Source organism: Scyliorhinus torazame, chromosome 28 (assembly GCF_047496885.1).
Source record: "Scyliorhinus torazame isolate Kashiwa2021f chromosome 28, sScyTor2.1, whole genome shotgun sequence".
NCBI lineage: Eukaryota > Metazoa > Chordata > Chondrichthyes > Carcharhiniformes > Scyliorhinidae > Scyliorhinus > Scyliorhinus torazame.
The window spans coordinates 12538709-12550443 of record NC_092734.1 but is presented as its reverse complement, the minus strand read 5'-3'; the positions used below and the strand labels follow the sequence as shown (position 1 = coordinate 12550443).

The window sequence follows — 11735 nt, the reverse complement described above, 5'->3', positions numbered from 1 at the left end:
CTGCTTTCAAAGCCAGCGATTTAGCCCTGTGTGCGGTAAGAAAATCGACACAGGTGAGGGGGATAAAAATATTGGAAAAACCCAGCAGGTCAGGCAGAATGTGTGGAGGGAGAACAGAGTTAACGTTTCATGCCAAGGAGCTTTCCTTGCTCCATAGACGCTGCCAGACCTGCTGAGTATTTGCAGCAGTCCCTGTTTTTATTTCACATTCCCGGCATCCCTGGTACTTTGCGTTTTTCTTTTTAGCCCTACCCCCGCCATGTTAGTGGTAAAAACAGAAATTGCTGCAGACACTTTGGAGATCAGGGACCTGCTCTGGAGAGAGAAGCTGGGCAAATGCTTCAGGACAGGTTCTCACAAAAGTTCCATCGACATTAATTTTGAGGAAGAAGATACGCTGGAGGCGGTTCAGAGGAGATTGAGACCTGGAATGAGCAGGTCGTATTACGAGGAAGAGTTAGACAGACTGGCCGTGTTTTCGCTGGAGTTTGGAAGAGTGAGGGGCGACTTGATTGAAGATCCTGAAAGGCCTTGACAAGGTGGACGTGGAAAGGATGTTTCCTCTTGTGGGTGAGTCCAGAACTAGGGGGAAGTGTTTTAAAATGAGGGGTCAACGTGAGAATTTGTTTCTGTCAGAGGAGCATACAATTTTGGAACGCTCTGCCTCAGAAGGTGGGATCACTGAATATCTTTCAGCATTTTCTGCTTTTATTTCACATTTCCAATGTCTGCAGTATTTTGGTTTGTGTCCATGCTGGTTGAGAGAAAAATCTGCCTCGGATGTCGAGTAATTTTCCTAACTCGTCCCCAAGGAGATGGGATGGGATCTTTGATGCATGAGAATCCTGCACCTTGTTCTCTTGCTCACGGGTCTGTCCTTGACCTGCTGCCATGCTCCAGTGAAGCTTGGCGCAAGTTGGAAGAGCAGCATCCCATCCCCCGATTGGGCACTTTGTAGCCCTCGGGACGCATCACTCAGTTCGGCAGCTTTTGATTGTCACCTTTCTCCCCCATCTTAACTCCCTTTTTAAAATATTCCATGCATGTATTGCCTTAATGCAAACCTCGCCCCCCTCCCCATACTTTTTGTTGCAACCTCTCGCAGCCCTCACACATTCGCACTCCCTTCCGTTCTGAGCAAGAGCCAAAGGACTCGAAACGTCAACTCTTTCTTCTCTGCTTACAGATGCTGCCAGACCTGCTGAGTTTTTCCAGCGTCCTCTGTTCTTGAGTCGAAGAATAACTTTGGTTTGACGTCCCACCTGACTCCCCAGCTCACCCTGCTCGAAGTAACTCACTGAATCAGGCAGGAAAGAGGCAAGAAATGGACACAGCAAAGCTTTAAAAACGAAAATAGAAATGAGAGACCTTTCTGGAATATTCCTTCTGCATCATCACCCACCCATTGCCCACTGCTGTGCGATCGGCAACTGTTCCACAAGTAGGAAAACGTGATTCTGGGAATATTCTTTTTTTGGGGGCAAGGGAAATCACTGGTGCTTATTGAAACAATTTGTCTAGATTTTTATTGCTCTTTAAACCCTCCCCACGCCTCCGATGCTGTTAAATGCAATCCCTGCAGGCTCAGAGCTGCAAATGCTGTTCTGTGTGCTACAGCGTGAAGAATCTGTAGCCACTGAGCTTTAGGCAGGTGCGGCTGGCAGTGATGTGGGGCCGTTCTTTGGGATTGTAATCCGGGGAGTCATAGATGAGAAATAACTATGTTCAATAAAAAAGAGGCCCAGCAGAACCCTTTTATATTAAACCTGCGTGAGTGCGACTCAGCCAGTCAACAATGACGGATTGCATTTATGTAGTGCCTTTAACATTGGAAAACATCCCGTTGCCCGACACAGGAACGTTATCAGGCAGAAATCCACAGAACCGTAGAATTTCTACAGTGCAGAAGGAGGCCATTCGGCCCATCGAGTCTGCACTGGCCCTCTGAAAGAGCACCCCACCCAGGCCCAGTCCCCCGCCCCATAACCCCACCTAACCTGCAAATCGAAAGAGGTACAAGGACGGGTGACAAAATACTTGGTCTTACAGGAGCAGAGGGGGGGAGAAGCGGTGAGTTTTAGGGACAGACTTGCAGAACTTTACGACCTGGATGAACGAATGTACAGTCGCCAATATAGGGATGATGAAAATGGGAGATGCGTTCGGAATCGCTATTAGGGGAGCGCCGAGTTCTCGAGGGGTTGTCAGGGCTGGAGGAGGATACAGAGATCAGGAATGACAGCGGGCCATGGAGGGATCTGCAGCAGAGGACAAGGATTTTGAGGTGTTGCAGGGCTGGGAGGGGGTGGGAGTCTGGAAAATTCCGGCCATTGGAATAGTCGAACCTGGAGGTTACATCAGCAACAAAATAAATGACTGGATGATCTGCCTTTAGTAATATTGGCGGGGGATAGACATTGTACAGGACACTGGGGTGGATTCCCAACGCGCTTTGTTCAATGCCACGGGATCTGTTATGGTCGTCCGGAAGGATAGACTGATCTTTGATTTAACTTCTCCTAAGGACTCTGGCAGTGCAGCACTCCCTCAGCACTACACTGGAGTGTCAGCCTGAACTGTGAACTCAACTGGAGTTAGTCTTTAATCCTCACCCCATCTGGCCCAAGAGGGCGATGCGATACTGACACAGGGGTCTGTCTTGAGATACATTCAGCCCTCCATCAGCACCACTCAAAATGGATACGTTCGGTGCTGAGGAACAAAGAACAAAGAACAAAAGAAAGTACAGCACAGGAACAGGCCCTTCAGCCCTCCAAGCCCGTGCTGACCATGCTGCCCGTCTAAACTAAAATCTTCTACACTTCCTAGGTCCGTATCCCTCTATTCCCATCCTATTCATGTATTTGTCAAGATGCCCCTTAAATGTCACTAAGTGAACAGCTTGGGCTTATACTGGCTGAAGTTTAGAAGGATGAGAGGGGATCTGATCGAGGTATATAAAATACTATAAACGTAGACCAAATGTACGCCTTTGTGGGGCAATCTGGAACGAGAGGTCACGGATATAGGTTGAGAGGCGGTAGATTTAGAACTGAGATGAGGAGGAACTACTTCTCGCAGAGGGTGGTGAATTTGTGGAACTCGCTGCCCCACAGTGCGGTGGGGTCTGAGTCATTAAATCAAAAAGGAGAAAGATATATTTTTGATTTCAAAACTGGTTTAAAGGGATATGGGGAACAGGTGGGGAGGTGGATCTGAGACCAGGGAGAGATCAGCCAGGATCTGATTGAATGGAGGAGCAGCTCGAAGGGCCGACTCCTGCTCCCAATTCCTATGTTGCTTTGTTTCTCTGCTGACCTCATCCCTGTTTTGCTGGAACATTCGCAACTAGCAGAATGGCGGCCACCTCTGCGTGCTTAACAAATCACCGCACCGGGGTCTGGAATGTCGAACTTTCCCTTCCTTCTGTCTACAGGTGCCGAGGGTCGCCAACAATTCCAGGGTTTCCCTAGAACAGAACGTGGGGCACTGGATAGGTGCATTGACATGCAGCATAAAACCCTTGTTTTCCCTTTTTCCGTGTGCAGGAACATGTCGCAATGTTCAGAAGAATTGAGAGGCAGTAAAGGGTTAATTACAGCCCTCTTGGTGTTGGACACGATTTGCACATAGCTGCGTGGGCTTTGAACATGGCAACATGACTCGCCTGCCCTGCATTTTTCTCGTTGCCCATGCTGCAATGTTGTTCAATTTTCTCCTCCAATAGAGCAAAAAAAAACCACTGATATCCTTCTGATGCCATTATTTTACCGTCGCTATGCCAACCGTTTCTGAACTGGAGGGATTATATGTTCGCTCTGATATTTTTAAACATTGCCAAACCCTACACGCACTCTTTAAAAACACACATCAAATTCTTTGATGGGACCGAATCCGAGATAACATTCGGAATTTCACTTGGGGAAAACAGTACATCAGCAAACTGCCTGGGAAACTAATTATCTCAAAGGCCCCTGGAGTGGAAATAATGAGCTTGAACAAAATATCTGATCGGGAAAACATTAAAAGAATCAAACGGCACAGTTACATCCAGAGCGAAATGATTCATGCCGCTAGGGGTTGCCAACTCTGATCGAGTGTATTCCTGGAGGTCCATCACGTGACTTTCCGTCTCAAACTACCCCCCCCCCCCCGCCCCCCCCCCCAACCATCGACACATGATTCATTTTGGCCAGTTGTCCATCCCCTAGGCCCCACTACCTTCCCATGAGTTAATCAGAAATAGGGGAGGGGAAGAGAGCATAATTTAGATTTGCGTAGCGACCTGAAGCACACTGAAAAGGTGATGGTGGATGCATACCTCAAAGGGGTCTGGGTAAATATTTGAAGAGGAAAGCTTTGCAGGATTATGGGGTAAGGATTGGGCAATGGGACTGTTTGGACGGCTGTTTCAAGGAAAGCACAGCACGCTTGTTCTCCTGTAGTATAGATTGTTACGATTATTTAGAAATTTGATATTCTTGCATTTGCCCTGATGAGTGCAAGACAAAAAGCTTCGACAACATGTCTCTCTTTTCAACAATCTTCAAGTTCTGTACTACCAAAGTGACTGCTTGGGTATCAAATTGAAATTGTCCTTTTTCCTATTGACTCATTGCTGTTAGTGGACAGCCTTGTTCCATGCCCAATACCCCCATTACCCCCAAAACCACCATGTCGGAAATGTTACCTTGCTTGTAATGGGCAGGCAGTAACTCTCATTGACTGCTGGAGACAGACATGTGTCTTGGATTACATTGGCTCACTTCGTCATTTCCAGTGATCAAACATATTTATACTCAACTGCATGTAACATAAATGCTCAGTCTCCAATGCCCCGTCCACACGTAACTAAACTGAGTATTACTCAGAACCCCTTAAAGCGTGCTGTACCAAAGTCCTGACTGCCAGATTTGGACGTTAAAACTCCCATAAGTGGGGAGTCCCTCAGATACCTGGATGGCATTCCTCCTGTATTGTTGCCTTGCCCCCTTGTTCCCCCCATCCCTTTATAACACCCTCCTTTTCTCCCGTGCTCCCTTTCTCGCGCCTGCCTTTCATCCCCTTTCCCTTAACCAAAATTCCCATCTTGTTGCTGTCACTGTTGCCTGTGGGATCTTAATAATAATAATAATAATAATCTTCATTGTCACAAGTAGGCTAACGTTAACACTGCAATGAAGTTATTGTGAAAAAACCCTAGTTCCGGTGCCTGTTCGGGTTCACAGAGGGAGAATTCAGAATGTCCAAATTACCTAATCGGGGCGGGATTCTGCGGGAATCGGCGGGACAGGCAACTCCGGTGCGAAGGAGAGGCGTGAACCACTCTGGTGTCGGGCCGCCCTTGAGGTGCGGAATCCTCCACACCTTCAGGGTGGTTTGCGCTGCGCCAGCCGGCACCGAGGGCCTCCGCCGGCCGGCGCGAGTTGGTGCATGCGCGGGAGCGCCAGCGTGTGTTGGCGTCATCCAGCGCATGCGCAGGGAGGTTCATCTCCGCACCAGCCATCGAGGATCATCACACCAGCTGGCGCGGAGCAATAGAGTGCCCTCATGGCACAGCCCCGCCCGCGGATCAGTGGGCTCCGATCGCGGGCCAGGCCACCATGGGGGCACCTCCCGGGGCCAGATCCCCCCGCGCCCTCCCGAGGACCCTGGACGCCGCCCGTGGAGCCAGGTCCCGCCGGTAAGTACCTGTCGTAACATACGCCGGCGGGACCCGCCGGAAACGGGCAGCCACTCGGCCCATCGTGGGCCAGAGAATCGCCGGGGGGGGGGGCGCTGCCAGCAGCTGCCGACCGGCGCGATTCCCGCCCCCGCCAAATCCCCAGTGCCGGAGAATTCGGCAGCCAGCGGGGGCACGATTCACACCCCCCCCTGGCGATTCTCCGACCCGGCGGAGGGGTCGGAGAATGCCGCCCCATGTCTTTTGGGACTTGTGGGAGGAAACCGGAGCACCCGGAGGAAACCCACGCAGACACGGGGAGAACGTGCAGACTCCGCACAGACAGTGACCCAGCAGGGAATCGAACCTGGGACCCTGGCGCTGTGAAGCAACAGTGCTAACCACTGTGCTGCCATCTTTGTGTGCACAATACTGCTTTCGCCTTTGCCCGCGCGCTCACTCCCTTTAAAAAAAATGAATTCCATTCACTTTAAAGTACTTTGGGATATTCCTGAGTGATGGAATGCGGCACTCTCTAAATTCCACTTCCTCCCTAACTGAGGATCTGTTGTCGAACCGGGACATTCTCCCATTTGAAGGATTAAAAAGCCGTTAGGTATTGATGTTATTTTCCCTGATCACTGTTGTGTCTACCACGGATTGCGCGGCAGACTGATCAAGGAGAGACTGCAGGAACATCAATATTTTCACTAGAATGAAACGAAAGAGTGTTTGGCTGAACATCCCCCATCAACAAGTGGAACTACAGCTGTCTCCTCATGACGCACTCTCTGCGAGGTGAAAAGGCAAATAATATTTTGACCATCAACTGAACCCAAGTAGAAGCAATGATTCACCTGACCAGAATAGTTAAACAGAAAGACAGATTGTTTGATGCAGTCTTTAGTCAAAGCGAATTTACTGGAAAAGTTGAGTTTTTTTTCCCCCATTACCCCTCTTTCTCTCCCCTTTCCTTCTCACTCTCCTTTTCTTCCATGCTCCCTTTCTCTCTCCTGCCTTTCACCCTCTTTCATTCCCTCCATTTTTTCTCTCCCTCCCTTTCTCCTTCCCTCTCCCCCTCTGTCTCTCTTTCCCCTTTTTTCCCCTTTCTCTCCCCGGATCACTGTCCACATTCTCCCCCTGTCTGCGTGGGTCTCACCCCCCACAACCCGAAACGATGCGCAGGGTAGGTGGATTGGCCACGCGAAATTGCCCCTTAATTGGGAAATAAAATAATTGGGCGCTCCAAATTTATTTTTTTAAAAGCTGGTGGATGCATGACCAGACACGGGAGTTTGTATCCCGAAACGGGACCTTTGCGCAGTAGTTTTCCCGCCAAGGGAATGATCCACTTTAACCCCTGTTTGTCTGGGCCCAAACATGGTGAATAGGCACCTGGAGCGAAGCTGGGGGGGGGGGGGGGTCAGCTGATCCTGTTATAGACAGCACCTTCAGATCATTCATGGTGGACACAGAGTTGTGTTGAATCTGGTGATGAGGTCAGTCTGGGCTGGTACAGCAATTCAGGTCAGGCAAGTGACATCCCTTCATCTATGTCTGTCCCGTCACAATAGAAGGCAACATTAAACCTGAAACACTGACCCTAAACCTGAATTGATCCAAAATGCTCCACCAAAACCTTACTCTGCATCATGTCCCAATCACCCCATCTCCCCTACGCTGGCTGATCTACATGGGCCCCTGGACAGCTCAGTTTTACAATTTCCATTCTTGTTTTCCAGCTGTTCCATAGCCTCGGCCCTCCCTATAATCCCCACCAGCCTTCCGAGATCTCCCTGCTCATCAAATCCTGACCTCATCCCCAATTTTAATCACTCTACCATTGACGGCCAGGTCTTCAGCTGCTGGCCCCCAGAGCTCTGGAACTCCCTCCCTAACAGCACTGTGGGTGTACCTACAACACAAGGACTGCAGCGGTTCAAGGAGCCGGCACGCCAACACCTTCTCAAGGGCAATTAGGGCTGGGCAACAAATCTATTTAATTTTAATAATCTTTATTGTCACAAGTAGGCTCACATTAACACTGCAATGAAGTTACTGTGAAAATCCCCTAGTCGCCGCGTTCCGGCGCCTATTTGGGTACACTGAGGGAGAATTCAGAATGTCCAATTCACCTAACAAGCACGTCTTTCGGGACTTGTGGGAGGAAACTCGGAGCACCCGGAGGAAACCCACGCAGACACGGGGAGAACGCGCAGACTCCACACAGACAGTGACCCAAGCCAGGAATCGAACCCCGGACCCTGGCGCTGTGAAGCAACAGTGCTAACCATTATGCTACCTTGCCGCCCACATGCGGCTGTCTAGCCAACAACGGTCATATCCCGTGAATGAATACATTTAAAAGCATTCTCTCCCTACACGCCTCGCTTCTCTCGCCTCTTCTTTGACATTCCCTCAGGGCTGCCTCTTTGCTGTAGCTCCCGGACATCCTGATTTAAGACTTCTCACTGCCTAATGTAGCTTGGTGTCGAACCCTGTTTGATAGTCACTCCTGTGAAAAGCCTGCTGCTGTGTTAAAGATGTGTAAAAAAGGCAGGTTGCTGTTATGGTGTGAGCCCCTGCTCTGTGCATCATGGCACCAGGGTTTGACTAACATGACAAGCTCTGTTTGAACTAATTACATCCCATGTCTCTATTCCCCTTGTTATCTGTATCCAGGATAGCACTCCAATCGAATTAGGGGCTCTGGCCTTTGGGTCTACAGAGAGTGTAATTTAATAACTTTGTAATAATGTGACCTTTCCCAGGCTGAAAGAATAAGATGCTTCTTTTCATTCCTGTACAGATGTGTTAACGGCACAAATTAAAACCCATGATAGTGAGTCATTTATCTTGTTTGCGCATGTTGCTGATGTTCCTTGGTTATCATGGATTGCGCAGTTTGTAATGTTTGCCTCATTACTTACAGTCTCCTCATGAGGGGAGACAGAGACCAGGGGCGGGATTCTCCGATATCGGCGCGATGTCCGCCGACCGGCGCCCAAAACGGCGCAAATCCCACCTGCATCGCGCCGCCCCAAACGTCGCAAGGTCTCCGGCCCGGAATGGGCTAGCAGCGACGTGACGCTATACGCGCTGGCTCACGTGGTTCACGCCGTGACGGCTCATAAGACCCGCTGCTCCCCCCCCACCTGACCAGAAGACCCGACCAGATGGCCGCCCGCCGCTCAGCCCCGAGGTTCCAGTCCCGCAACATTGAGGCGCTTCTGGGCGCAGTGGAGCAGAGGAGGGAGGCCCTGTATCCCGGACACGGCCGCAGAGTCGCCCCAAGCCACAGCCGGCGTCTGTGGAGGGAGGTGGCAGAGGCCGTCACCGCTGTGGCCCTGACACCACGGACAGGCACCCAGTGCCACAAGAAGGTGAACGACCTCGTCAGGGCAGCCAGGGTGAGCCCACCCCCCCCTGCCCGATATCCATATCCCCCATATCCCCCCCCATATCCCCCTCCCCCATATCCCCATATCCCCCATCTCCCCCATATCCCCCCTCCCCATATCCCCCTCCCCATATCCCCCATATCACCCTCCCCATATCCCCCACCCCCATATCCCCCCTCCCCATATCCCCCCTCCCCCATATCCCCCCTCCCCATATTCCCCATATCCCCCTCCCCCATATCCCCTCTCCCCCATATCCCCCCTCCCCCATATCCCCATATCCCCCTCCCCATATCCCCCCACCCCCATATCCCCCTCCCCATATCCCCCATATCACCCTCCCCATATCCCCCTCCCCCATATCCCCCCTCCCCATATCCCCCCTCCCCCATATCCCCCTCCCCATATTCCCCATATCCCCCTCCCCATATCCCCCCTCCCCCATATCCCCTCTCCCCCATATCCCCCTCCCCCATATCCCCATATCCCCCTCCCCCATATCCCCCCTCCCCCATATCCCCCCTCCCCCATATCCCCCCTCCCCCATATCACCTGATCACTGCCTGCGTGTCTAACCATGCATGCTTCATTGTGTATTGCAGGAGCAAACGTCGAGGCACCCATCCCCGCAGATGCAGACCGCCCGCATGATGCCCCTCGGAGACCATGGGAGACGGAGAGACCTGGAGCAACAGGGAGCTAGCGCCCCCGTCTCATGCGGGTGCGGCGACGCAGGCGTGTGCCACCCAGCGACGAGAGGGGCAGCCACAGGCCCCCGTCACAGCCGAGCCACGAAACCACTACCCAGGACACCCCTACCCGGGAAGACGAAATACCGGACAGTGACACAAATTGGATGGGTGGAGACGAACTGCCACCCCAAAGTGCCATGGACTCAGAGTCGGACGATGCGCACGACACAACGCCACTGCTGTCACCAACACCCTCCACCATCGCAGAAATACTCCCCTCGGTTGGGCACTTTAGTGATGAGGCGTCTAGTACACTCACTGGTGCGCAAAACACAGCTGTCCCGGTACAGCAGGTGGAGGTAGGAGCAGCAGAGGGGCCGGGCGGTCGGAGGGCAGCCCGGCGCATGCGACATCTGCCACCCAGATGGATCCCGAGTTCCAGGAGTTACCACACCCACCCATAGGTCCGATGCAACCACCGAACCTGGGACGAGCGAAGAGGGTGACGGCCAGCTTGCAGCGGCTGCAGTCGCAGGTGGACGAGCCCACCCGCGTCCAGGAGCTGGCAGTGGTGCCGGTCATGCGTGCCACCCAGGCCGACACCACACGGGTGGCGTCCTCGGTGGAGGCAATGGGTGCGACGGTGTCAGACATGGGGAGCGGTTTCCGAGGCCTGGGGCTTTCCGTGCAGGCGGCGTCTGTGGCCCAGGACATGGCTGCCCTCTCACAGGAGACCATGAGCCAGTGCCAGCACCAGATGGCAGAGGGGTTCAACTTCGTGGCACAGTCTCTGAAGGCCCTGGCCCAGTCTCAGCAGGCCATGGCCCAGTCTCAGCAGTCCATAGCCCAGTTTCTGCAGGCCATGGCCCAGTCTCTACAGGCCATGGCCCAGTCTCAGCAGGCCATCGCTGAGGGCATCGGCGCCATTGCCCATGTGCTAGCCAGCATCGCACAGTCACAGACAGGGTTTGCCAACCCCCTGAGCTCCATGGCTGCAAACCTGCAGACCCCTGTCGATACCAGCATGGGCCTCCAGGACTGGCAGCGCCAGATGTCGGGGGGGCGTTGGATGGCCAGTCCGTTCGCATCCCCCACCCATGTAGAGGCCTGGTGGCCATCGGGCACCCCGAGGGAGGAGGAGGTGCTGGGGCCCGTTCCGGGTCCCATTGTAGGGGAGGTCCCGGAACACCTCAACACCTCGGGCTCCCCCCCTTCCGTCCCAGGTGCATCAGGTGGGCAACGGGCAGGACAGGCTGGCAGCTCGCCATCCCAGTTGCCCGGGCCGCAGCCTGGCCCATCTAGGCCAGGACGCCCCAGGAAACGGCCGCCAAAGGGATCCCGAGTCAGAGGGCAGGAATCGCAGGAGTCCACCTCCAGTTCTGCTGTACCATCTGGGGAACCACCTAGGCCTAGTCAAAGGGCCCGTAAGGCCAAACAATTAGACACTGAGTAAGTTGGCACGGGTGCAGGGCACAGATGAGTTTTAGGGGCTAGGGCACGTGCATGAACTCCTTTGGTTATTAAAGTCAATGTTACACCTACCGAAGCTGCCTTTGTGCTCTGTCCAAAGTGTGCGGGCGTGTCATGTACGTTGAGCGCAAGTGTGTGTGTGAGGGGTGGTCTTACCTCAGCCCCAGGTGAGTCTGCCCCCTTCCCCCTGGGCCGCCATCAACATCCCCCGGGCAGAGGACGGGACCGTGCGCTGCAGTGTCACAGCCGCATGCAGGGATGGTCCGGGTGGATGGTGGTACTGTGGCCATGGGTCAGACATAGTCCAACGATGTAGAGCCAGGAGCTCATCGCAGGGCGGGTTGTCATCATCCTCCATGGCCTGTGATAGACACGCGTCCACCCGCAACTGTGTGAGCCCGGCCCGTTGTGCCGCCGGTGGATCGGCAATGGGGGGGGGGGGTGGTGTGCATGCGGGTGGGGTGGGTGGGGTTGGGGAGGGGGGTGAGGGTGCTGGGTGGGTGGATGGGT

At 53.4% G+C, this 11735-nt stretch overlaps 1 protein-coding gene across 1 annotated transcript; it reads left to right on the top strand.

The window, feature by feature from the left end:
• Positions 1-1169: 1169 nt before the first annotated feature.
• LOC140403449 (uncharacterized) lies at positions 1170-11208 on the top strand. Its single transcript, XM_072491357.1, has 2 exons — positions 1170-1441; positions 9666-11208. Exon 2 carries the CDS (start codon positions 10180-10182, stop codon positions 11206-11208), a length of 1029 nt encoding a protein of 342 aa, XP_072347458.1. The 5' UTR covers positions 1170-1441; positions 9666-10179.
• The last annotated feature ends 527 nt before the right edge of the window (positions 11209-11735 follow it).

Coding starts and splice junctions, on each gene's coding strand:
- LOC140403449 (XM_072491357.1), top strand. CDS start 10,180: ATGGATCCCGAGTTCCAGGAGTTACCACACCCACCCATAGGTCCGATG.